General features: G+C 46.4%; 1 protein-coding gene across 7 annotated transcripts in view; it reads right to left on the minus strand.

The window, feature by feature from the left end:
• Positions 1 to 288: 288 nt before the first annotated feature.
• Positions 289 to 27,677, minus strand: part of PPP4R1 (protein phosphatase 4 regulatory subunit 1) — a 79,136-nt gene continuing 51,747 nt past the window's right edge. For 6 of the 7 annotated variants that reach the window (XM_068147613.1, XM_068147611.1, XM_068147614.1 and 3 more), the window contains 9 exons: positions 22,575 to 22,744; positions 15,419 to 15,514; positions 12,047 to 12,232; positions 7,966 to 8,127; positions 7,127 to 7,227; positions 4,221 to 4,341; positions 3,995 to 4,129; positions 2,876 to 3,017; positions 289 to 1,456 (listed from right to left, as the gene is read on the minus strand). In XM_068147613.1, the coding sequence (XP_068003714.1) occupies positions 1,293 to 1,456; positions 2,876 to 3,017; positions 3,995 to 4,129; positions 4,221 to 4,341; positions 7,127 to 7,227; positions 7,966 to 8,127; positions 12,047 to 12,232; positions 15,419 to 15,514; positions 22,575 to 22,744 (1,277 nt within the window). In that variant the 3' untranslated portion in view covers positions 289 to 1,292. The remainder of the gene's footprint in view (positions 1,457 to 2,875; positions 3,018 to 3,994; positions 4,130 to 4,220; positions 4,342 to 7,126; positions 7,228 to 7,965; positions 8,128 to 12,046; positions 12,233 to 15,418; positions 15,515 to 22,574; positions 22,745 to 27,677) is intronic. The other variant, XM_068147610.1, reaches the window with a different exon arrangement.

The raw sequence follows: 27,677 nt of genomic DNA on the forward strand, positions 1-27,677 counted from the left end.
CCCAGAGAAGTTGTGGAGGCTCCTCTGTAAACTTTCAAAGCCAACCTGGATTTGTTCCTGTGTCACCTACTCGAGGTGATCCTGCTCTGGCAGGGGGTTTGAACTCTATGATTTCTAGAGGTCCCTTCCAACCCAAACCATTCTAGGATTCTATTATGAAGCAACCCCTTTTCCCCTGCCACAGATGTCAAAAAACTGGGGGGGGGGGGGGAAGGCAGGGGGGAACCAAACAAAAAAGGCCACTTAAATGCCAAACTTCTTCTTTTAATGTCTTAAAAAGGTCACCAGTTTTGTTTTCAATCTTATTAATAAATTTTATTTGGACAAATAGAGAACAACTTGTATCACAACAGCTTTAAACAACATGAGTAAAGGCTGCAGCCCTCCAAGGAGGCTGACAGATATGTACAGTATATGAAGAAGGAAAACCAAAACAAAACAACCCCCCATAAAACAACCAAAACAGTTGCACCTCAAGAGCTGATCATCAAGTTAAAAATACCTGACTCAAAGTACATGTGCTAATAATTTTTCTTCTTCTTTAGGTCATGACCAGCATGAAAATAATTAGAATGCAGGTACTCAGCAAAAGTTTTTTCTGCCAATGGGTACAGCAATATGCTGCATTTAAAGATTAAAAAAAACAGAAGTATCAAATCCTAGGTTAGTGTTAGCACTGAGCCCTTAAGAGAAACCCAAATCTCCATTTTGCCCCCCACTGACAAGACAGTCACCCACTTCAAGGTGTGGCCAGCTGCACACAAACTGAGTCCTTGAACGATTAAAAAAAAGCCCCAAAGCAACAAACCCAAACTTTCTGAGAGCTAATACTGGAGGTTTTCTTCTCTGTTTGCTTTTTACATCCCGGTATAAATTTCTGGCCATTTCATCTCCAAGCTGCTACAGGAAAATACTTGCTAACTCCTCTGGAGAAACAAGGCAAGGTCTCTGGAAAAACAAACCAAACAAAACAACAGAATCACATCTGTTCTGCAATGACAATGATCTGCCAATTCAAGTTTTCAGTTGTTGAGGAAGACAGAAGATTTAAGGCTTCGGTGGCAAAAAGAATCCTCTGAGCAGCGTTGAGCTAGAAGTCAAAACTGACAACAGGCATGGTCAACTTCTCTCCACTTAAAAATCCCTGCTTCTGGAGGCTTAGGTGACATCCACCCTTTCCATCTGGCAAGGAGTCTTCCCTTCCCAAGAGGTTATCCCAGATCACCCATTTTAGAAGCAGATGAGGAGAGTTGCTTTGAAATCTCTTTATTGACAGCAACATGGAGGACTCGTCAGTAAGTTGAGGAAGTGGTGCTCATGGCATCATCTGCGATTTTGGTACTGGCAGGGTGGATGCTGGCTAAGTATTTGACGTCATTGTCATCATCCATTTGAAGCACCATAATGGTTTGTTCCACAGCTTCTTGATGAGAGTTGGCAGAATTGAGGAAATATTCTGGAAGAGAACAGCCACAAAAGTTATGTCAGGAAGAGACAGGAGATGCTTCAAGGCAAACCTCAGCAGGCTGTCGTGAGGTTGGGGATCTCAGGAGACACAGAGTCAAAGGGGAACAGCTGAGTAGGTGCACACAGAGCCACAGAATCCTTGGGGCTGGAAAGGACCTTTCGGATCAAGTCCAACCATTACCTAACTCTGCCAAGGCTGCTGCTAAACCAGGGCCCTCAGCACCACATCTCTGCCTCTTGGAAACAGCTCCAGGGATGGGGATTCAACCACCTCCCTGGGGAGCCTGTCCAATGTTTGAGAACCCTTTCAACAAAGAAGGTTCTTCTGATGTCCAACTTAAACCACCCCTGGTGCAACTTGAGGCCCTTTTCTCTTTGCTCCTACCACTTGTTACTACAAAGAAGAGGCCAACCCTGACCTTGCTCCAACCTCCTTTCAGGTAGTTGTAGAGCAAGGTTTCCCCTGAGCATCCTTTTCTCCAAGCTAAACTACCCCAGTTTCCTCAGCCACTCTTCGTCAGACCTGTTCTCCAGACCCTTCTCCAAGTCTGCTGCCCTACTCTGGACCTGCTCCAGCAGCTCAGTGTCTTTCTCATAGAGAGGCCTCATCTATGCTATGTTCCTTTACAGGGCTCTGGACTCCCTGCTGACTGTGCATTGGAGATGCTTTCCTAAGCAAAGTCTGCAGATTGAAAGCTGCGTGTCTAACGTCCCTGAAGAGACTCCAGAGAAGCTTCCTTCCCACTGCTACCATAAAATACAAACCCCAAACCTCAGCCATCTCTTCTTCCCCAGTGAGAAAACAGATGGTGGATTTGTATGGAAGGTTTTTTTTTTCCTTATTTTTATTACACAGACATTTTACTTTTAAATTACCCTTTAACTGGTAAAAAAAGTTGCTGAACAACTCCTTGGTTGCTCGTTCTTCATTTGTTCTTTCTGTGCCCTGAAAAAATTCTTCCCCATGAGGGTGCTGAGACACTGGAACAGGTTGTCCACAGAAGTTGTGGAGGCTTCAAGCCTGGAAGTGTTCCAAGCCAGGCTGGATGGGGCCTTGAGCAACCTGTTCTAGTAGGAGGTGTCCCTGCCCATGGCAGGGGGGGTGGAACTAGATGATTTTTTAAGATCCATTCCAACTGAAGTCACTTTGTGATTCTATGATGATACCTTTACAAACTAAGGAAAATAGTATTAGAAGGCAGGCAGGAACTCTTAGTTCCCGAGCCCTACACCACAGTGGCTCTGACACCATCTGAAGATGAATGGTTTTATCTCAGCCAAGGTAACATCCCACACCAAGAAGCAAGAGCAAGAGCAACCCAAGTCTGATGTGACTTCTTTCCCAGCAGGGAAGTGGAGGGACAAAAAGACACAGAGTCAGCTCACTGCAACTCTTTGCACCACTAACCTTTCTCTAAAAGGGTTTGCTTTAATGTTTTTGCAAGCAGCAGTCGAACATTTGGAATCCTGTCAGATGCCAAGTGCAGTAAGTGTGGCAACAGATGCACAGCAAACTGGTCCATGGGCAGGCAATCATCTTCAATGACGGACTGGCAAGAAGGCAGAAGCAATTCCATTAGATTTCCGCAAAGTAGGAGGATAAAATCCCAAGACATCTGAGCTAACAGATCTTACCACCTTCACAGCACAAATAGAGCTTTGTGGTTACCACCAGCTGTAAATATGGTACAACACTTTGTAGAGGATGAAGCAGGTTAAGGTTAGATAGAAGGCAATCTGGCAGTATTGGGTGGTGGTTTTGGTTAGTTACTGTACCACTAGAAAACAGGTGACCCTGCTTTATCAGGGGGGTTGGACTAGATCATCTCCAGAGGTCCCTTTCACCCCCTGCTGTTCTTGTGATTCCCAATGCTTTCCAAGATTAATTTCATCTTTGTTTTCACTAGGTAATATATTAAGACAGTAAGCATCTAATAAACCTCTGGCTTACCCAAAAAGATGTTTCTAAGGAAGCTCAAAGCTCATTTCTCCAAACACTTGGCCACCAGCCACACCGGCTCCCACTCTGCACCTCTGCTACATCCTCCAAATATGACCCTTGGAACCCCAGCTAGTTTCAGCTCTTTTGCTTAGTTTGTTGAGGATATGTTGGGTTTGACCAGGCTGCACTAGCTGGCCAAAGAGGCATGGGCAGCTCCTAGTGCTTGATTTCTAAAGGGTAACCCCAAGAAGTGGTAGGTTCTGCAGCATGTTATAAGGGCCTGACCTCATGCTGAGTAGCAAAGCTCTTTCCCAGCTCGGGAATGATTTTGCTATGCTTTTACTTTTATTCTATATCCAACACCAGATCTGACAACCTGAGGTCAAAATGCTAAACTCAAGATGCATTCAAGCTCATCTGTGGATCAACACTGCAGAAAGCAGCCGTGAAACATATTCCATTGAAAACAAAGTTCTCAAGCACTCATGAAAATAGTGTCAATAGACAGCTGAAGAGCTCCAGTCGCTAACTCCCCTTTGTTCTTACCCCCACAACCCCCAAAAGCTGAACAAGAAGACATTTCACCTGGCATATGAAGATGAAAGTTTGCCGCCCAGACCATTTGAGGCATCTGCAGAATTTCTCGACAAGTTCATTCGTGAGGTCAACCATGAAGGTTGATGTTGAAGCCATGTAGAGCTTTCTTACCATTTCACTAACCTTGAAAGAAAGGAGAAGAAACACCAAATTTAGTTCTGACCACCAACCCCCCAGAAGCCTGATTAGCCTGAAGTTACTTAGCTTGCTTTACCAGCTTGTAAGAAATACAACGGACAGAGGACACTTTGTCTGCACAGAGGCTGAATGCGATGGGTCGCAAGTAGTCATAGATGTCTCTGGCGCTGTACAGGTCCAGAAGCAAGATCAGTTGCCTACAAGATGGAAGAAGAGCCAAAGAGAGTCCATTATAATCAGGAAGGCAGCTTCAACTGGGAATACGATCATGTACATGACAGCAATGCTGTCACCACAAAGCTACAGAGAAGTCAAATCTTCTGGCTTCCAAAGCCAGCCGTCTGGCTGTGGGGCACCTCCAAGTTTTAAATTGTCACTTATTCACCATACAGGCAAAGTGCTGTGTGAGCTCCAAGAACGAAAAGCTGAGGGAGAGGCTGCATGCAGAAGGCAGGGATTCTGGCAATGACTTCCATGCAGCAGAGCCATCCAGTTGTGAATGACTACCTGGTGAAGACATCTCACACATTTACCATGCAGCCACAAAGCAACTACTCTTAGTCTGAGGAGTAACCTTGTCACTGAAGTACACTGATCTATCAACATCTACTGCAGAATAGACTGGACAGCTAGAGAAATAGAATGAAAAGCTGAGGGAGAAGAAAAGGAACCAAGGTTGGATGCAGAAGGCAGGGATGGTGGCAGTGACTACGACCTACACACAGCACAGCGATCCAGTTGTGAACAAGTACCTGGTGAAGACATCTCATGCAGCTACAAAGCAACTGCTCTTAATCTGATGAGTAACTTTGTCACTGAACTACAACTGGTCTATCAAACCATCAGCTTCTACTGCAGAGCAGAGCAGACAGCTAAAGAAATTGTCTTCTTCTTCAATTTGTAATGAAATGGTTAAGATCTCAGCAGGCTGCAGACACCAGTATGTGTCATGAATGGTAGAAAATTCCATTTGAATGTATGGAAAAACTCCTTTATTCTATCTGAAACTGAGGGAAAAGTTCTTTACTTTGAGGGTGACAGAGTGCTGGAGCAGGCTGCCCAGAGAGCTTGTGGAGTCTCCTTCTCTGGAGAGATTCCAAACCCACCTGGACACTGCCATCTTGGGCAACCTGCTGTGGGTGACCCTGCTTTAGCGGGGGGGGGGGTGGGGTTGGATGGTCTTCAGAGGTCCCAACCCCCACCCACTCTGTGATTCTGTGAAAATATGTCAGAAGTGGCATGATATGTGACATGGTGTAATGATGGAACGTCTCCAGCAGCAACAGGTAAGTGATTTATAGCTACTGAGTCAAAACAACACTTAAATGTAGCAAACCCACCATGGCACCACGACCAGGTGTTAAAGGAAGTCTCTCAACTTTACATCAAAACATACCCTGCAACTAGTGCTCAATTCATCATCCCTGGTCACACAGTCTCTCCTGACAGGGTAAGTGCTGTAGCCTTGATCACCTTGGTGGCCTTCTACTGAACATGCTCCAGTTTACCAGCATCGTTCCTGTACCAGTATAGATTCATTACTCCAGATGGGATCTAATGTGTGTTGATCAGAGGGTTCTACTCCCTTCTCACCATCCACTGATGGTTGATAGAGCCCAGGATAGTGCTGCCAGGATATGCTGTTGGCTCATGTTCAGCTCACTGCTCTCCATGAGACTCTGGGGCTTTCCAGCAGAGCTTTCCCAGAAGAACCCATCCTCAGTTTCACTGCCAGAGGCTCTTCCTTCTCACAGAGGACTTGGCACCTGTCCCTTGCTGAATGTCATAAGCCTCTGCCTCTGCCAGCTGATCCTTCAGAGCTGCCTCCCATAGAAACCCACCTACCAGCTCCATGAGAAAACCAAAGTCTGCTTAGGTGAAGTTCAAAGACTCTATTGTGCCACTCACTTTCATTACTTCCCTCAAGATCTTGACCTTCTTTGTTTCATGATCAAGAATTCAACCTCCTCAGTAAATACACCAATTTGAAACCACCTTGTTAGGACACTTCTACTGACTTCAAGAGCAACAAGAGGTGGTCTGGTCTTGTCTTCTGGGAGCTTTTACAGAAGGGTAATGTTTTCAACACATGGTGATAGAAAAGTACATTCAAGTTCCAACTATTTTAAGTGTTATACAACTACTGGGAATTTTTAAGCAAGGGACACAAGTGGAGGAGCATAGGGTCTATTCACTACTTAGAAATTAAATGGAGGGTGTCACTGGAAAGCATCTACTGGAAAACAGCTCTATTGAGAAAGACCCTGGAGTCCTAGAGGACAGGAAGTTATCCACAGGACAACAATGTGCCCTTGTGGCCAAGAGGGCCAATGGCATCCTGAGGTGCATCAAGAAAAGTGTGTCCAGCAGGTCTAGGGAGGTTCTCCTCCCCCTCTACTCTGCCCCGGTGAGACCAGACATCAAATACTGTGTCTGGTTTTGTGAGCCCAAATTCAAGAGAGACAGGGGTGTACTTGAGAGAGTCCAATGGAGAGCTACGAGGATGATGAAGGGACTTGAACAACTCTCCTATGAAGGGAGACTGAGAGATGTGGGGCTGTTAAAGTCTTGAGAAGAGAAGGTTGAGAGGGTATCTTATCAATGTCTATAAGTATCTGGGGGGTGGCTGCCAGTATGAAGGTGCCAGGCTCTTTTTGGTGGTGCTCAGTCATAAGACAAGGAACAACAGGTACAATAAGCTGGAACACAGCATAAGAAACAACTTCTTTCCTGTGAGGGTGATGGAACACTGGAGCAGGCTGCCCAGACAGGTTGTGGAGTCTCCTTCTCTGGAAACTTTCAAAACCCACCTGGATGCATTCCGGTGTGACCTGCCCTAGGTGATCCTGCTCTGGCAGGGAAGTCGGACTAGATGATCTCTAGAGGTCCCTTCCAACCCTTAACATTCTATGATGTACTCTATGGTTCTAACATTTTTAAATACCCATGGGAGCAAACCCAAGCATCCAGCGAAGGACTTACTCAGCCAGCTCCGTGCGGAAGCGCCAGTTCCGGCTGTTATCAGTCACCAGGAACTCCTGAAGCTGGTAGAGGTACTCCCGTCTCTTGTCAGGATGAAGCAGCTGGAACAAAGGGACATGAAGAAATGTACTACAGTCAGCTACAGTCAGCACACAGAACAAGGGCTTGAGCACACAGCTGTTACTCAGCAAAATGGAAACTTGAGCAATGATGTTGCTTTCCTGGGCTAAGCCAAACCATGCCCGTGTCTGTAAAATCACACAGGGCACACTGAAAGCAAAATCTGATCTAGACTCTATTTTTACTCTAGGAAACAAGAGGAGTAACGAATAAAGATGGCATTGATTAGAAAGGGTTTATGATTTCTGTCTTTCAGCTCCAAAAACGTGGCAGTTGCAGAAAAACTCCTACAGAAATTTGAGAAGTAAGCTGTGCAGAGAGGTGAGAGCCATGAACTCCATCCACTGGTGCCTATATATCGAATAAACATGCACAAACCATAGAATCCTAAGTGTGGGTTGGCTTGGAAGGGACCTTTAAAGGTCATCCAGTCCAATCCCTAACAGTCAGCAAGGACATCTTCAAGTAGAGCAGGTTGTTGATGTGGAATGGTTCCAGAGATGGGACTTCTACCACCTCTAGAGTGGGTAAAATAGGCTCTCCAGATCAAAGAAAGTAGCAGCATCAGAGATCTGAAAAGCACACTCTGCTGTTCAGCAGGCAACTGTATGGGCTCCCACCAGGAGCTGCACTGGTGTCATGGTAAAAAACAAAGTGCAAACACAGACACGAAGCAAAACACCTAGTTGGACTTGACTGAGAGCTGAAGACAGACATACCTTCAGGAAGTCATGCAAGTGTTTAAGCACACCTATCCTGACTTCATCCAGGTCTTTCAAAAAGCCATTGAAGACAGGAACTAGATCTACAGCTGTAAGCTGGTCTCCAAGGATGACAGCAAGTTCGTGTATAGAAAATGCCAGCGTCCGCCGAACCTTCCACTGCAACAGAGATGCACGGATTTTAGAGGGCTCCATTCCTCTGTCACTCCTTGCACTTAGACAACACAGCAAGATTTATATCCCACGATATTTCAGCAGACATACTGGAGCTTCCATAAGGGAAAAACTTCCACAAGAGGAATAGAATAGAATAGACCGGACCGGACCGGACCAGACCAGACCAGGTTGGAAGAGACCTTCAAGATCATTGCGTCCAACCTATCATCCAACACCACCTAATCAACTAACCCATGCAACCAAGCACCCTGTCAAGTCTCCTCCTGAACACCTCCAGTGATGGCGACTCCACCACCTCCCTGGGCAGTCCATTCCAATGGGCAATCACTCTCTCTGTGTAAAACTTCCTCCTGACCTCCAGCCTGAACCTCCCCTGGCACAGCCTGAGACTGTGTCCTCTTGTTCTGGTGCTGGCTGCCTGGGAGAAGAGACCAACCTCTGCCTGTTTACAACCTGCCTTCAGGTAGTTGCAGAGAGCAATAAGGTCACCCCCGAGTCTCCTCTTCTCCAGGCTAAGCAGCCCCAGCTCCCTCAGCCTCTCCTCATAGGGCTTGTGTTCCAAGCCCCTCACCAACTTTGCTGCCCTTCTCTGGACACGCTCCAGCAAGTCAACCTCCTTCCTAAACTGAGGGGCCCAGAACTGGACACAGTACTCGAGGTGTGGCCTAACCAGTGCAGTGTACAGGGGCAGAATGACCTCCCTGCTCCTGCTGGCCACACTGTTCTTAATGCAGGCCAGGATGCCATTGGCCCTCCTGGCCACCTGGGCACACTGCAGGCTCATGTTCAGCCTACCATCATAGAATTCTATGTTCTATAGAATAGAGACTCAGGGGTGACCTTATCACTCTCTACAACTACCTGAAGGGAGGTTGTAGACAGGCAGATGATGGTCTCTTCTCCCAGGCACCCAATACCAGAACAAGAGGACATAGTCTCAGGCTGCGCCAGGGGAGGTTCAGGTTGGATGTTAGGAAGAAGTTCTATACAGAGAGAGTGATTGCCCGTTGGAATGGGCTGCCTGGGGAGGTGGTGGAGTCGCCATCATTGGAGGTGTTCAGAAGGAGACTTGATGGGGTGCTTGGTGCCATGGGTTAGCTGTTTGGGTGGGTTGGATTGGTTGATGGGTTGGACGCAATGATCTTGAAGGTCTCTTCCAACCTGGTTTGGTTTATTCTAATATTCTAATAAAGGTTTATTCTAATTTCTACCATAGAATGATTTAGATTAAAAAGGACCCTAGAGATCATCTACTCCAAACTCCCTGCCATGGGACAGCTCTCAGCTACACTTGGTTGCTCAAGGCCTCATCTAACCTGGCCTTGAACACCTCCAGGGAGGAGGCATCCACAACTTCTCTGGGCAACCTCTTTCAGAGTCTCACCACTTTTGTATTGAAGAACTTCTACCTAAGATCCAGCCTAAACCTACTCTCACTCAGCTTAAAACCATTCCCCCTTGTCTTGTCACTAGACACCCTTATGTAAAGACCCTCTCCAACCTTCCTGTAGGTTCCCTTCAGGAGGCAGCTATAAGGTCCCCCTTGGAATTTTCTCTTCTCCAGGTTGAACACCCCAGCTCTCTCAGCCTATCCTCATAGCACACGTTCTCCAGCCCGTGGATCATCTTTGTGGCCCTCTGGACTCACTCCAACTCAAGTTCTGTGTCCTTTTTATGATGGGGATACCTGAACAGGATGCAGTATTCAAGGTGGAGTCTCACAAGAGCAGAGGAAAGGGGCAGAACTACCTTTCTTGACCTGCTGACCACACTCCTCTTGATGCAGCCTAGGATAAGATTTGCCTCCTGGGCTGCATAAGCGAGCTGCCACTTCATGTTGCACTTATCATCAATACCCTCAAGTCTTTTTCTTCAGGGCAGCTCTCAACAATAAGGAAAACCTTCTTTCCTCTGAGGGTGCCAGAGCACCGGAGCAGGCTGCCCAGAAAGCTTGTGGATTCTCCTTCTTTGGAGAGATTCCAAACTCCCCTGGACATTGCCATCCTGGGCAATCTGCTTAGGCTGACCCTGCTTGAGCAGAGGGTTTGGGCCAGAAGATCTCCACAGGTCTCATCTAACACCTACCATGATAGAATCCTGTGATAATAGGTTGTTTCACCCACACTGAGTGTCCAGCAGTCAAAAAACGGTAGAGCTGGTACTCACCCCAAATTGAGGGGGCAGTTTTAAGTGAAGTAAGTATCTCAAGTCTTTGTAGAAACAAAGTAGTATCTGTTCCTCAGCCAGCACTTTCCAATTAGCATGGGCACTGCTCTTCTGCCCTTATTTGGTGATTCAATCTTAATTGAGTGGAACTATCAGTAGAGTGGGCCCTGAGGAGGCTACAAAGATGATCAGAGGGCTGGAGAACCTCTCCTGTGAAGACAGGCTGAGAGGGTTGAGGTGGTCCAGCCTGGAGAAGAGAAGGATCCTGGAAGACCACAGAGCAGCCTTCCAGGATTTGAAGTGGGCTACAGGACAGCTGGAGAGAGGGACTTTTCACAAAGGCATGGAGTGACAGGACAAGGGGTAATGACTTCCAACTGGGAGAAGCTGAACTGAGATTAGATATTAGGAAGAAATTCTTCCCCATGAGGCAGTGGAACAGGTTGCCCACAGAAACTGAGGAGGCTCCAAGCCTGAAAGTGTTCAAGGCCAGGTTGGATGGGGCCTTGAGCAACCTGTTCTAGTAGGAAGTGTCCCTGCCCACATCAGGGGGTTTGGAACTAGATGATCTTTAAGGTCCCTTCCAACCCCAAACCATTTTAGATTAGACTGGCAATAAAACTCTGGATAGTTCTGAACACAGAGTAATTTGTTTATACTTATGTTTTAAGTTTGCTAGATGGCTATTTTTAATGGCTGCAAAAGAGTTTGGAAAATATGAGCAATGGCCATGTAGAAAATCACTCACTACATATCACTGACAACTTCTGCTCTGTGAGAGCAAGCAGCAAGTGCAGGAGAGGTGAAGTAGTCTGGGAACATTTAAAGAAATAAAAAGAGCATCTCCAAAAAAGGAAACCTGGGAGGATTGGGAAACAACTGCAAAGTGCACAAAGTCACTTCCTCACCACCTGACATCAAGGAAAATGCTATTTCCAGTACTTGTTTTCAGAAGAGCCATGCTGCATGGTGATCATGATGTTATTCCCTTATGACTAACTGGATGCAGCACCAAAAGGCTGGCTTGACTCACTGAGCTCCAGACATGTCTGCGGGACCTCCATGCTGTGACAGCCTCCTCTTGTAAAGAGCTGTAAAGAGTGAGGTGGTCTTCCCCAAATCCCAAGCACTGCCTTAAGATCAGAAGTGAGGAGAGGAAACCAGATACCTCTGCTCACATTCCCACTGGAAATCCCACTCAAACTACCCCATTTCCTCACTAGCTAAGCACACAGCTAATGTCCTCCAAGCAAACCATTATAGAATCATAGAATCATCAAGGCTGGAAAAGAGCTTTAAGATCATCAAGTCCAGCCATAACCTCTCCAGATCTGTCTGCAGAGCCTTCCTACCCTTGAGCAGATCAACACTCCTGCTCAGTTTGGTGTTGTCTGCAAGCTTGCTGATGGTGCACTCCATCCAAATCATTAATCAAGATACTAAACAGAACTGTCCCCAATACCAAGCCCTGGGGGACATTGCTTTTGACCGGCCACCAGCTGCATTTGACTCCTTTTATCACAACTCCAATGAACTGTCCAGACAGTTTTAAATCCAGCAGAGTCCACAGGGCTATGCCATGAGCTGCAAGGTTCTCAAGGAGAACACTTTCCATCTTTATACAAATATCTAAATATCATCAACAGAAAGAGCTACCTAAAAAGCAGAGGAACCCAAACCAAGAGAAACCACTGCCCAAGCTCAGATCACTGCCTGTCAGAGGCTCCGAGCTTACCTGCATGTCAGAAGCCAGTGTCTCATAGGTATCTTTCAGACAGTGCCAGTTCTGTCTGCCCAAGGTGAGTGCCACTCCCGGCAGGCTGTAGGCACAGTGCTTGGCGATCTCGGTATCAACCGTTTGTGCGCGGGACGGATCAGTCATGGACAGATACTGATCCAGCAAGGCTTGAGGTACAACATCCTGCAGGGAGAAGAGAGTTCAGTGCTCATGCTGCTTTCAGTAAGTCCTCCTAAGGCTTGCTAAAACTCCAGGGCACCCTAGCAGAACAGTTTTTCCCCCCCCATAAGTACAGAGTTATTTAATCACAATCTGTTAGTAAGAATGCAAAACTTCTCTACTTCCTAAGTTCCCCCAAAGAAATGATGACCTGAGTGGGAACTGTCTGAAGAGCTACAGACCAACACAGCAGGTGAGTGGGTGGATCACTGTCTACTTCAACAGACCAGGAGATTAAAGGACTGTATTTTACCTTTCTGCACCCATGCAGGCTTGCAGGCTCTGCAAATCACAGAATTGCAGAATGGTGGGAGTTGGAAGGGAACTCTGGAGATTATCTAGGCTAACCCCCCTGCCTGAGCAGGTTCACCTAGAGTAGGTTGGACAGGACAGCATCCAGGTGGGTTTTGAATGACTCAAGAGATGGAGATTCCAATGCTTCTCTGGGCAGCCTGTTCCAGTGCTCCACCACCCTCAATGTAAAGAAGTCCCTCCTCACGTTTAGACGAACTTCCTATCTTCAAGTTCGTGTCCATTACTTCTTGTCCTATCACTGAGCACCACTGTAGAAACACTGACATCCTCCTGACACCCACCCTTCAGAAATGTATAAGCATTGAGAAGGTCCCCACACTGCCTTCTCTTCTCTAGGCTAAACAGCCCCAGGTCCCTCAGCCTTTCCTCATAAGAGAGATGTTCTCATCCCCCCATCATCTTCACAGCCTTTTGCTGTACCCTCACAAGCAGTTCCTTGTCCTCCTTGAACCAGTCAAAATTAGCCATTTTAACACATCAAGAAAAATAGGCAGAACAGTAAATTATGAGATTTGATCAAAAATCATTTGCCTATTCATATCAAAATCTTGGGGAGGTCAGAAGGGGAAAAAAATGCTAAATTAAAATGTCTTGGGAGGTAGGGAAAGGGAGAGGACTAAAGTGCAGTGTGTTCAATATTGCTTCCAAATAGTCAGGAGGAAGCAAACAGCTTCTCTAGCGACAAGCATTTCTGATGAGGAACAGTCCTTCAGCTCCAGGGAGACCTTATAGCAGCCTTCTAGTGCTTGAAGTGGGCTACAGGAGAGCTGGAGAGGGACTCTATGGAGTGAGAGGATGAGGAATAATGGCTTCAGACTGGAAGAGTGGACATTAAAAAGAAATTCTTCCCCATGAGGGGGGTAACACACTGAAACAGATTACCCAGAGAAATGTAGAGGCTCCAAACCTGACAGTGTTCAGGGGCACACTGGATGGGCCCTTGGGAAGCCTGGTATGGTAGGAGGTGTCCCTGACCACAGCAGAGGTTGGAACAGATGGTTTTAGTAAAGCCTTCAACACAGTTTCCCACAGCATCCTCCTGGAGAGACTGACGGCTCAAGGCTTGGACAGGCACACACTATGTGCCTGTGGACTAAGAACTATGCAGGTTATGAACTGGTTGGATGGCCAGGCCCAGAGAATTGTGGTGAATAGAGCTAAATCCAATTGGTGGCTGGTCAAGTGGTGTTCCTCAGGGCTCAGTACTGGGGCCAATTTTAACACCTTTATCAGTGATCTAGATGAATGAATTGAGTACACCTTCAGTAAGTTTGCAGATGACACCAAACTGGGTTGGAGTGTTGATCTGCTTGAGGGTAACAAGGCTCTGCTAAGGCATCTGGACAGGCTGCATCCATGGGCTGAGGTCAGTTGGATGAGGTTTAACATGGCCAAGTGTCATGTCCTGCACTTTGGTCACAACAACCCCATGAATCCTCCAGCCTTGGGGCAGAGTAGCTGGAAAGCTGCCCAGTGGAAAAGGATCTGGGGGTCCTGGTGAACAGCTGGTTGAACATAAGCCAGCAGTGTGCCCAGGTGGCCAAGAAGGCCAAAAGCATCCTGTCCTGTATCAGCAATAGTGTGGCCAGCAGGAGCAGGGACATGCTTGTGCCCCTGTACTGAGCTTTAGAGAGGCCACATCTCAAATACTGTGCTCCATTTTGGGCTCCTCACTACAACAAGGACACTGAGGTGCTGGAGCATGTCTGGAGACTGGCAGCAAAGCTGGTAAAGGGTCTGGAGAACAAGTCCTGTGAAGAGTGGCTGAGGGAACTGGAGAAGAGGAGGCTGAGGGGAGACCTCATTGGTCTCTACGACTCCCTGTGAAAGGAGGTTGGAGTGAGGTAGGGGTCAGTCTCCTCTCACAAGTAATTAGGTGAAAGAATACAAGGAAATAGCCTGAAATTGTGTCAGGGGTTGGATAACAAAATGTCTTTACAGAAAGCCTGGTCAGGAATTGGGATGGGTTTCCCAGGGAGATGAAGGAGTCACCATCCCTAGAGGTGCTCAAGAAATGTGCGGACATGGCACTTTGGGACATGGTTTAATGGCTGTGGTGGTCTTAGACTGAAGGTTGGACTCAACCTTACAGAATACAAGTCTCTTCCAACCAAAACAATTCTGTGATTCTGTCTCTAAGGTACCTTCCAACCCAAATCATTCTGATTCTCTCCACTAATAAATGAAAGCACTAAAATGTTAACTTCGGCATTGTCTTTTGCTCCAGCTCACCTCATGCACCGCCTCTACTCAAGAGGTGCTCAAGAGCATTACCCTATCATAGGAGCTGATGTCAGCAACAAGAGGGACTGAGGTTCCTACTCAAGCAATCACAGGGTGACATGCTTCATCCTCAACAATGTAAAAACAAACATTCAATTCCTTTTGAGGGAAAAAAATAGCAAAGAGACAGTTGGAGCTTAATGAAAACACTTTCACAACTTCTCTGCAGAAAGCTGTCATGGGGTGAGGGTGGTTCCACTCAAAATATTTAATTTAATATCCTGTTTCCTCAATCACCTAATTTCCATTACAGGATAGTTTCCATAGAAAATGAAACAAACCCAACCAGAGACTGGAAGTCTAAGACAACCATCATATCACAGCAAAACCTGGTGTCATCTCTTATGCATAATTAAAAGCAGCAGCAACTGCTGAATGAAGCCATTCTCTCTGGAAACATGGACTATTTTAAAACTACTCACTGAAGAGGTTAGCCATGGTTAATAGAAATTGCATCAGAAAGGAGCAAATGAAAGACAAAGTCCTCATACACCTAACAAAATCCCACTGATCTGACAAAAGGAAGGGAAAAAAAATACCACTCTCCTTTACCTGTACTTTGGATTTTCTTTCTTCTTCAGGGCTGAAACTGCTGTTGGTGCTCAAATCTGAATCATTGTGGATATAGTGAAGTGTGGAATCCATATTCTGTGGGGAAAAAAACAAAAAAGGAAAGGGAGAAGATTCACACAAAGTATACTCATGGGTTGCCCACAAAACAAATGTCAACATCAAGAAGTGCTGTCCTCACCTCAGGGTCTTTTTGTTAGATTAAAGGAAGACATATTCCAAGATTCAATACCATTCTGTTACAGCCTCAAATCAAAAAGTCTGTGAGACAAATCTTTCCATTTCAAACACAAGCTCCTCTTACTCTGCTCCATTTGGGGTTTTACGGAACAAAAACCACAGGTACCTCTGAGACTGCATTAAGGAAAATGTAACCAAGATATGGGGTCACATTACTTCTCCCCTGAAGGCACAGGGAAAAAACATCCATGGCAGATTTTGTAGGATTTGTGCTAGAAAAAGGTCACAACAAAGCCACTCTCACACTAAAGAGTAGAAACTGAGGAGGCTCTTTTCCTGGAGGTGATTACTCTGTAATCTTCTCCACAGATGAGCTTCACCCTATCATGCAGAGTCCTAGCAGACCATAGCTGCTGACATCAGTCATCACCCCTCTCAGCAGTTCTATTAAAATCTATTTAGCAATCATTCAAGCATCCTGGCTACATATCTGGGCTTTGTAGATAAGGACTGAGACTTCAGTCTCAGAACTCTGCTGAGCAGCAGAGGTTTGATATACTATGATAAACTCTGCAGCTGTCACCTTCTGTAGCAGTGCAGCTCCCTGCACCCAATGGACTTTGCATAATCAGATGTGGATTTCAAGGAGTTCATGATGAATATTTAAAAAGTAGATAGGGCTGCTGTGAGATAGAAGAGGACAGAGGCATTTTTGCTAGATGTGAGCCAAGGTATCTATTCACAGAGGCTGCAGGGTGAGCTCTGAGGGTCAACACAAGCACTGAGAACATGCCTCCTCTACCGGCACCTCAGATGGGTTTGACAATGAGAATTTTCCTGCAACCTAGAAACTTCCTCAACAAAAGCCTCCAGGACACCATCTGTCTTCCTTGGTTTGACTTCAGTTGCTACTTCCCCTTCCATGAGCTGCTTTCATGGAAGCAGTAGGTTGTAATTTTAGTGACTGAGGTATAATTACAGGTGATGCTGAACAGGCAGAGCTGGGAGGCAATCACAGATTGCTGGCACAACAGCCCACAGCGTCTGGCAGGTTTATCACACAGCAGCAAGAAACTGCCAAGGAGCCAAAGAACAAACAGATCTGTAAGGACTTCATAACTAAAATGTGTCCTCCAGAGACTATGCAAGATTTTAGCTTGTCAATTCCTCACTCCTTTATTTAAGAAGGATATTGAGACACTTGACCATGTCCAGAGAAGGGCAACGAAGCTGGGGAGAGGCCTCGAGCACAAGCCCTATGAGGAGAGGCTGAGGGAGCTGGGATTGTTTAGCCTGCAGAAGAGGAAGCTCAAGGGAGACCTTATTGCTGTCTACAACTACCTGAAAGGAGGTTGCAGCCATGTGGGGGTTGGTCTTTTCTCCCAGGCAACCAGCACCAGAACAAGAGGACATAGTCTCAAGCTGTGCCAGGGGAAATTTAGAATTATTGGCCATTGGAATGTGCTGCCCAGGGAGGTGGTGGAGTCACCGTCCCTGGAGGTGTTCAAAAGAGGACTGGACATGGCTATGGTTTAGCAGTCATGAGGTGTTGGGTGATAGGCTGGACTGGATGATCTCTGAGGTATTTTCCAACCTTATTGATTCTAGTTTTTTCCCCTCCCAAAAATAAGCAGAAAAATGTTAGTGTTGCCCGAAAGTCACCAGCTTTGGCCTCTTTCAAAACAAGAGATTATCACAGAATCATTTTGTTTGGAAAAGACCTTTCAGACCATCAGGTCCAACCATTATCTAAGTCTACCAAGTCTGGTGCTAAACCAACCCTGACTCCAATCTCCCTTCAGGGAGTTGTGGGGAGTGAAAGGGTCTCCCCCGAGCCTCCTTTTCTCCAGACTAAACAGCCCCAGCTCCTTCAGCCTCCCTCACAAGAACTGTTCTCCAGACCCTTCATATCAACTTTGTTGCTCTTTGGACCTGCTCCAGCACATCAATGTCCCACTCAAATGAAGGCCCCACAATTTCGCCTAGCACTCAAAGCATAGGCAAGCAGCACAAGCTAGCCACAGTGCTTTCCATGAGCTGCCAAAGTGCAAGGGCCAGAGGTTAGTGATCCATTCTGCTGCCATAAAAACGAAGAGATGTCATCTCACAATCTTCCAGCTCTCAAGGGCTAAGTTTGAAAAAACAAGACAGACAAAAATAATACTTCACTGCCTGAACTAAGTCAAGCAACTAAATTTACTGAAGGGTGTTGCAGATGGGGACGTTTTTAACCAGCCTCTCTTAAAGTCAAGTCTCCCTTCCAGAAAGGGAGAGCTTCAGTACAGAACCACCACAGAATCAGTTGGTATTTAAGTCAGGGCAGCATCTCTGTTCCTGCAGAGAAGTTCCATCTGTAGTTCTTCCATGTCACACACACACACAGCTGAGCTGAAAATTGCAGAGCCAGGACATAAAAACTCTGCAGGGTTTAGCTTGAAAGCTTCTTGGTAACAAACTGGAGAACCACCACCTCTGAGATGCAAAAATCTTTGTCACAGCCTCACAGATCTCTCACATGAGGGCTCCTTTGGCTGCAGTGTAACAAGAGCTGCGTGGTTGTGCTCCATGGACCCCTGCTCTATGCACACAAAGCCACAGCATCATGGCAAACACAGAGAGCAGAGGTAGGTTTCAGGAGTCCAGTCTCCTCCTGGCATCCACAGAATCATAGAATAACAAAATGGTGGGGACTGGAAGAGCTCTCTGGAGGTCATCTAGTCCAACCCCCCTGCTAAAGCAGGGTCACCCACAGCAGGTTGCCCAGGATCACAACATCTAGGCAGGTTTGGAATCTCTCCAGGCAAGCAGACTCCACAACCTCTGTGGGAAACCTGCTCCACAGCTCTGGCACCCTCACAAGAAAGAATTTTTTCCTCATGTTCAGGTGGAACCTCCTGGGTTCCATGTTGTTCCCACAGACCCTTGTCACTGGGCATCACTGAAAAGAGTCCCCAGGTCTCTCAGCCTTTCCTCCTCACAGAGATGCTCCAGTCACTTCAGCATCATCGTAGCCTCCACTGGACTCTCCACCAGTCACAGGGCAGTAGTTCCCTGTCTCTCTTGAACTGGGGAGCCCAGAAATGGACCCAGTACTGCAGATGTGGCCTCATTAGGGCACCTTCTTATCTCAGACAGGAGTGGACTGCTTTTATTTCCGTTTGCTTTGTCTTCACCCTCTACCTCCAACCAAAAAGAAAAAAGGACAACTCTGACACCCATACACTGGGAACACAACTTAAGGGATTTCTTATGGCTCATGTTCATTTAGCAAGCCTTACAGAGAACATACAACCTAAAGAAAACAAAAATGGGAGTTCTTGAGTAAGAATAAAAGTAACCCTCAACAAACAAGCTTCCTCTATGTCCCAAAATCTTATCTGCTCTCTATTGCAATATTTATTTCCACTTGAATAATCTCTCTGGAACATGTTGCTTGAACTCCTTCAGGAGAAAATGTAGCTGCAGAAGGACAAGAAAAATGTGGGTTTGCTTTCTGATGTATGTGCAGAACTGAGAAGTCTGGTTTCAAAGACAAAAGGCTGTAGTTTAACTTTTCTGAGGTGTCCAGTACCCTACTGACACACTGATATACTGAGACATAAAACTAAACCCACAGACACACAAAAAAAAACCCAGAACCAAAACAAGCCCCCCAAAACAACTAAACAAAAAAATCCCGAAAAAACCAACCCCCAAAACAAACAAACAAAACCCACTCTGCTCACAAACAGGAAAAAAACAAACAAACCCAAAACCAAACTCACCACAGCCAGAAAAAAAAACCACCACAAAAACAGAAAAAAAAAGATAAAAAAGGGGAAAAATCCCACAAGAAAAGAAGAAAAGGAAAAAAAGCACAGCAAGAAGACAAGGGGGAAGAGGCAAAGAAAGAAGACAAGGGGGAAGAGGCAAAGAAAGAAGACAAGGGGGAAGAGGCAAAGAAAGAAGACAAGGGGGAAGAGGCAAAGAAAGAAGACAAGGGGGAAGAGGCAAAGAAAGAAGACAAGGGGGAAGAGGCAAAGAAAGAAGACAAGGGGGAAGAGGCAAAGAAAGAAGACAAGGGGGAAGAGGCAAAGAAAGAAGACAAGGGGGAAGAGGCAAAGAAAGAAGACAAGGGGGAAGAGGCAAAGAAAGAAGACAAGGGGGAAGAGGCAAAGAAAGAAGACAAGGGGGAAAAGCAAAGAAAGAAGGAAAGGGGGGAAAGCAAAGAAAGAAGGAAAGGGGGGAAAGCAAAGAAAGAAGGAAAGGGGGGAAAGCAAAGAAAGAAGAAAAGGAACAAAGCAAAGAAAGAAGAAAAGGAACAAAGCAAAGAAGAAAAAGAAAAAAATGAAAGAAGAAAAGAAAAAATGAAAGAAGAAAAATGAAAAAAGGAAAGAAGAAAAGAACAAAAAGGAAAGAAGAAAAAAAAAGGAAAGAAAAGAAGAAAAGAAAAGCCACCTGTGAAAAATCAGAGCTCTCGTCACTGCTAGGGGCAACAGTCCACTTGGGTCTACAGATCTCAGCTTGATTCCCAAATTCTAGGTCACCTCCATAACATCCTTTTGCTTGTAAAATGAGGTCTTGATTTGGTGCCAGTAGCAAACAAGGAACTGACATAGATTAAGAGCATCCTTTTGAAAGGGTAAAGCTGAAGCAAGCAAAACCAACATACATGAATGACAGCTTCTTAGACTTTGTCAGCATCATACTCTGGTCAAAACACTGCCCTCCTCACCCCCCAAATCAGAAGGGTAGAGGACACATTTAGACTGTTGGCATGACAAATCAGTGGTGACAACAGATCAGGAAGAAATTTACCCATCTTGAGTGACATGAGGAACTAGGGCCAAGATTTGTGGGAGCAAACCAACCACATTTGTAGTGCTAAATTATGGTTGTGTATAAACAGCAGCATCCAAGTAAACGTCACATTGCTCCACTGCCTGTATGGCTGTGTGCCACAGGGTAGTCCAACATCTTAGGTGAAAATTATAGGGCATCTAGAAACACTACACTAATTAAAGAAGGCCACAAATAGAGAGTGATCACCCATTGGAATGGGCTGCCCAGGGAGGTGGTGGAGTCACCATCATTGGAGGTGTTTAGGAGGAGACTTGATAGAGTGCTTGGTTGCATGGTTTAGTTGATTAGGTGGGTTGGATAATAGGTTGGATGCGATGATCTTGAAGGTCTCTTCCAACCTGGTTTATTCTATTCTGTTCTACTCTATTCTATTTGCACTGGAGAGAAGTCAGTTCCTAGTCTTTTCCAAGACATTTATCAACATTTCATCTGAAAGTGTCATCCGGGCAACTGAGTCAACAAATCATCTGCTGTGGTTTCATGAAGCAGGTTTGAGAACCATTACTACAGCTTTTAGTACTACCAGAGCTTGTGGCCCTAGATGCAGTGGGTTTGGGCTAATCACAGAATTATACAATTATTGGAAAATACCTTTCAGATCCATCAAGTCCAGTCATTGTCTAACTCTGCCAAGGCTGCTGCTAAACCACATCCTTCAGCACCACATCTCTGTGCCTTTGAAACAACTCCACGGAGGGGATCCAACCACCTCCCTGGAGAGCCTGTTCCACTATTTGAGAAAGCTTTCAGCGAAGAAGTTCCTCCAATATTCAAACTAAACCTTCCCTGGTGCAATTTGAGGGCATTTCTTTTCATCCTGTTACTTGTTACTGGGGAGAAGAGACTGACCCCCACCTCACTACAACTTCCTTTCAGGGAGTTGTAGAGTGAGGTCTCCCCTCAGCCTCCTTTTCTCCAGGCTAATCAACTCTAGTTCCCTCAGCTTCTCCTAATAAGAACTGTTTCTCTAAACCTTTCACCAGCTTTGTTGCCCTTCTCTGGACATGCTCCAGCACCTCACTGTTCTTCTTGTAGTGAGGGGCCCAAAACTAAACTCAGTATTCATGGTATGGCCTCACCAGTGCTGAGCACAAGGGTAGGATCCCTTCTCTATTCCTGCTGCCCACACCACTCCTGATGCAAGTCAGGATGCTGTTGGCCTTCCTGGCCACTTGAGCACACTGCTGGCTCATGTTCACATGGCTGTCAACCAGCACCCCAGGTCCTTTTCTACTGGGCAACTTTCCAGCCACTCTGCCCCAAGCCTGTAGCACTGCATGGTGTGACTGCAGGATACGGCACTTAGGCCTTGTTAAGCTTCATACAGCTGACTTCAGCCCATGGATCCAGACTGTCCAGATCTCTTTGTAGAGCCTTCCTCAAGCAAATCAACATTCCCACCCAACTTACTATTAGTTGCAAAACTAGTGAGGATGCAGTTGATCCCTTCATCTATATCACTTAAAGACATTAAATAGACAGCATACCATACACAGTACAGAACAGAAAATGGTATCCAGTGCCACAGACCTGAGTTGGGCATGAGGTGGTGGTGGTGTGCTGAAGAATTAGGTGCAAAACACTTTAAAATGCCAATTGATTGCTAGAATCCACCTTCTCTTTCAGCAGTCCACACAACATCCTAGACTGCAGGTTCGGAAGTTCTCTTACACAGGCCAGTAAACCACTGCAGAACATTTCACCAGGGAGAAGAGGGAACAAAGCGCCTCATTCTCCAGATTGGGAAGGGTACTGGAGAAGGGGACTCACTTAGTATCAGGAGGGCTTAGTTTTAGGGAAGGGATTTCACAGAAATAAACTGCAGTAGCATTAAAACATCTTAAAATGTGATAATCACAAGAGATTTTAGTGGATTCAATTTCAAAACCAGTCTAGGTAAGCACAGAACTGGACAAAACAAAGGCACCCAGAACAACTCATTTTACTTTAGTAGCTGGAGTTTCACTGCCAGCCAAGAAATCTCAACACCACACTATCCAATGGCAGGAAATTTTTGGCTGCTGTTACTCCAGGAAGGCAAAACACAGCTCTGCTACTGGAGCACTGGAAATCCTAATGGGAAGACAAATAACAGAGTCCAAAACTCTCCTCTTACCTCAGTGTCACCAATTAAAGGCACGATATCATCCAGTATAGGTTTAAAACTTTGTTGGTCATTGATGGTTAGCTCAGTCTGTGAGTCTGTTCCCTTGCCAACGCTGCCCATGGGCTCTTCCGGATGCAAAGTGGATGCTCTGAGTGCAGCAGACAACATCTCCACTTGTGCTGCAAGTATATGAAAGGGAAACGTATCAGAGACTGAACTGCAAGGAACTTCAGCAAGCCCATAAACCGACTTCTACATAGTGAGTAATCAACTGAAAGATGGTGAAAGAACTACTGGGGAGGTACAAATTTAATGTTATTGACTGTTAGCAAATCTCAAATTTGAGACAACAAATGTAAAACATAAGACTTATTGATGCCCCACTCTTCCTAGGGCGCTCAGCCACACTGCAGCTCAGTGAAATTGGGCTTTATAGCAAAAACACTCAGCAGGAGGAGATTATGGTTATGGCAGGATCAGGTCTCTAGAAATCTTGATGCATAGGAATGCTGTCCTTGGGGCATGAGAGTACATGGATACTAACTTACTGACTGGGTCTTTTGTGGGAGGTGGGAGTAAGAGAGAGAAAAGTAATGCAAATAAGGGTTGAAAACAGATCTATTCATACAGAAAAGACTTTGTTTCTAAGAGACTGCATATGTCTATATGGTCATAAATCATAAAATCATTTTGCCTGAAACAGACCTTTCAGACCATTGAGTTCAGCCAATTCCCATACCCACTGGTATCCTGGGATGAGAGGTCAAGTCATACAACCACTGGCATTGGAAAAGACCTCCAAGATCATCAAATCCAACTGTTAACCCAGCACTGCCAAGTCCCCTATTAAACCATGTCCCTCAGCACCATATCTATACAGCTTTTAAACCCCTCCAGGGATGGGGACTCCACTACTGCCCTGGGCAGCCCATTCCATAGCTTGACAACTCTTGCAGTGAACAAATTTTTCCAAAATCTCCTTTACTGCAACTCTTGTCCTGTCACTTGCTACTTGGGGGAAGAGATCAACTCCCACCTCACTACAACCTCCTTTCAGGTAGCTGTAGAGAAGCAAGATCTCTAAAGGAAGATAGTAGATCCCAGTAACATTATTCTTTAGTCTCCTTGCATCTTCCAAACAACTAATGAAGGCTGCACTGTTTGATATCAAAAGAAAGCCCTTAGCAACTTCACAATCTGCCATCCATTCTTTCAAACAAGTCCAGCAGTTTTGAGAGTGCTCTGCTTTCCATCTCTCTGCTTACTGCCAATTAAGAACAGCTTTGAGGAGCAATGCTCCTTAGATATAGACCAACCTAAGCAGATCAGGTATCAGAGGCAATTCGAGCAGCAAGCAACACAAAATTCACAGACTGATGGGAGTCGGAAGGGACCCCTGGAGAGCATCTAGTCCAATCTCACTGCTAAAGCAGGTTGCCCAGGATCACAGTGTCCAGGCAGGTTTGGAATCTCGCCAAAGAAGGAGACTCCACAAGCTCTCTGGGTAGCCTGCACCCTCACAGCACCCTTACAGGAAAAGTTTCTCCTCATTTTCAGAGGTTCCAGTTTGTGTCCATTCTCCCTTCTTCTGTCACTGGGCAATATTTGTACATGGCATGCTCCTTTCTTTTTCTTCTGGACTATCTGTCCATCCTTACCCTCATTTCTTATTCAGAGGCAAAAATCTGAGAGATGCAGGCATGCAAGTAATTAAAACACAAAAAGAAGAGGAGTTTCTTTTCCACTGACTCCTCACCCATTGTTTCATTAGCAAAGTATTTAAGACCTGAACTACAGGCAACACAAGTAGCCTGACTTAGAAACATAATTTTGGCAAAGAAATGGGATCAATTAACCCCAAATTTGGGGTGGGCTACCCTATTAGCTCTTCATTTGGCAAAGCATCCTGGAACTGCCACAAGGCACAGTTAGCCCTAGTAACCTGCAAGTTAGACTTAATCTCTTCTTCCAAGTAACATTAAAAAGAACTGACATTACACAAATTTGTAACCTTCTATGCAGCACTTGAGGAGGTAAATAAAGCCCCTGGGAAAGAAAAGTAAAGAAATAAAAACATCTGGGGGGAAAAATACAACCCCTGAATTAAGGGAAAAAGGCAGCAGCCTCAGAGAGCTGGAAGAAAAGGGTCTGTTTCAGGTCACCTGTGATGGTTTTCAAAGAGCTGGCAGACTTCAGAGGAATTACAGGTTTCCATCTGCCCCTTTCAGACCCTCAGGATGTCTGGCCAGTGGGTTGGAAACATTCTCTTAACAGGGATTACATACCACAGCTCAACTTTGGATAGCTGTGTAGCTCTGCTAGCCAGCAGGTTGTCCAGAAGAGGACAGGGTGTCTTCATCTTGGTTGCTGGCTGCTCAGCTACCTATTACTCAGACTTACCACTCTGGCAACAAGCTAGTGCTGGAAAGAAAGCCTCAAGGTATAGATTTTGAGCAGTGAGGTTCAGTTAAAGTCATTTACCACTTCCTGAGAATGAGATTACAGAAAAATGTTGATCACCAGTAAGAAAAAAAAAAAATAAAAGAAGTGTTTACTAGAGACCTCATCAGACTCCATGCCACTGAGCAAGGACTTCAAGTTTGAAATGGAAACTGCTCTGCTGACAGGGAGGTGCACGACAGAACTACAGAAAACACAGTCAAGTTACAAACCTGAACCTCCCCCCTGAAAAACACAGAATCATAGTATCAGTCAGGGTTGGAAGGGACCACAAGGATCAGCTAGTTCCAACCCCCCTGCCATGGGCAGGGACACCCCACACTACATCAGGCTGGCCAGAGCCTCATCCAGCCTGCTCTTAAACACCTCCAGGGACAGGGCCCCAACCACCTCCCTGGACAACCCATTCCAGGGTTTCACCACTCTCATGAAGAACTTCCTCCTCACATCTAGCCTGAATCTCCCCACCTCCAGCTTCATTCCATTCCCCCTAGTCCTATCACTACCTGAGATCCTGAGAAGTCCTTCCCCAGCCTTCCTGTAGGTCCCCTTCAGATACTGGAAGGCCACAATTAGGTCACCTCGGAGCCTTCTCTTCTGCAGACTGAACAGCCCCAACTCCTTCAGTCTGTCCTCATAGGAGAGGTGCTCCAGCCCTCTGATCATCCTTGTGGCCCTTCTCTGGACACATTCCAGCACCTCCATAACCCTCTTGTAATAGGGGCTCCAGAACTGGATGCAGTACTCCAGGAGGGGTCTCACCAGGGCTGAGTAGAGGGGGAGGATCACCTCCCTCGACCTGCTGGCCACACTTCTCCTGATGCAGCCCAGGATCTGATTGGCTTTGCAGGCTGCAAGTGCACACTGAGAGCTCATGTTGAGCTTCTCGTCCTCCAGCACCCCCAAGTCTCTCTCCTCAGGGCTGCTTTCCAGCCAGTCTCTGCCCAGCCTGTATTTGTGCCTGGGATTTCCTCGACCCAGATGCAGGACCCTGCACTTGCTCTTGTTGAACCTCATGAGGTTGGCTTGTGCCCACCTCTCCAGCCTGTCAAGGTCCCTCTGGATGGCCTCCCTTCCCTCCAGCGTGTCTGCTGCACCACACAGCTTGGTGTCATCAGCAAACTTGCTGAGGGTGCACTCAATGCCACTGTCCATGTCCCCCACAAAGATGTTGAACAAGACAGGTCCCAGGACTGATCCCTGAGGGACTCCGCTTGTCCCTGGCCTCCATTGGGACATGGAGCCATTGACAGCCACTCTTTGGGTGCAGCCATCAAGCCAGTTCCTTTTCCATCTAGTGGTCCACCCATCAAACCCATGTGTCACCAGTTTGGAGATCAGGATGTGGTGCAGGACAACGTTGAAGGCTTTGCATATGCAATTAGATCAAGTTGCTCAGAGCTTCATCTGACCTGACCTGGAATGCTGCTTCTACCACCTCTCTGGGCAACCTGGGCCAGGGTTTCACCACCATCACTGTAAACAATTTCTTCCTTCTCTATAGTCTAAATCTCCCTCTTTCAGTTCAAAACCACCACTCCTTGTCCTGTCAGAACAGGCCCTTTTAAAAAGGCTGTCCTCAGCTTTCTTACAGACCCCTTTTAAGTACTGGAAAGCCAGAAGGAGGTCTCCCTGAAGCCTTCTCTTCTCCAGGCTGAACAACCCCAATTCTTTCAGCCTGGCCACCAGCAGAGGGCTTCCAGCACTCCCATCATTGTTGTGGTTTCCTCTGGCCCCATTCCAACAGGTCCATGTTTATATTGTGCTAAGGACTCCAGAGCTGGACCCAGCACTGCAGGCAGTGCCTCAGCAGAGCTGAGCAGAGGGGCACAATCCCCTCCCTCCACCTGCCATCCATGCTGCTGGAGATGCAGCCGAGGACACAGATGGCTTCCAGGCTGTGAGTGCATATTGCCAGCTCATGTCCAGCTTTTCACCCACCAGCACCCCCAAGTCCTTCACTCCCTGGCCTGAGATTGGAGATTGCCCCAACCCAGGTGCAGCACTTTGCACTTGGCCTTGTTGAACCTCACAAGGTTCATACTGACCCACTTCTCAAGCTTGTTCAGGTCCCTCTGGGTGACACCCCATCCCTTAGGTGTATCAACTGCATCACTCATATTGATGTTACCTGGTAACTTGCTGAGGGCTCACTCTATCCCACAATGTAGCAGAGGAATGCAAAATCCAGAAAGGAAGAGAAGTGAAAGCAGAAAACATATAGGAGGAAAGAACCATTGTCAGTCACTGCCAGATAAACTCCAGTACCAAATCACTTGCCTCAGCTGTTCAGGACTGGCTCTGAAACCAGTTACCAAAATGGAAATCAGCCCCTGCTGAGCACACCATGAATGACATAACCTTCTTGCCATCACCAGTTATTCAGACTCACAGAATGGTAGGGGTTGGAAGGGACCACTGGAGATCATCTAGTCCACCCCCCCTGCTAAAGCAGAGTCACACACAACAGGCTGCCCAGGATCACAGTGTTCAGGTGGGTCTGGAATCTCTCCAGAAGAGATTCCACAGCTTCTCTGGGCAGCCTGTTCCAGAGGTCTGTCACCCTCACAGCAAAGAAGTTTTTCCTCATGTTCAGATGGAACCTCGTGGGTTCCGGTTTGTGCTAGTCAACAAGTGCACAGAAAACCTCTT

This window comes from Melanerpes formicivorus, unplaced genomic scaffold (assembly GCF_026170545.1).
Source record: "Melanerpes formicivorus ecotype bairdi unplaced genomic scaffold, bMelFor1.0.p_v2 SCAF_15, whole genome shotgun sequence".
Lineage (NCBI taxonomy): Eukaryota > Metazoa > Chordata > Aves > Piciformes > Picidae > Melanerpes > Melanerpes formicivorus.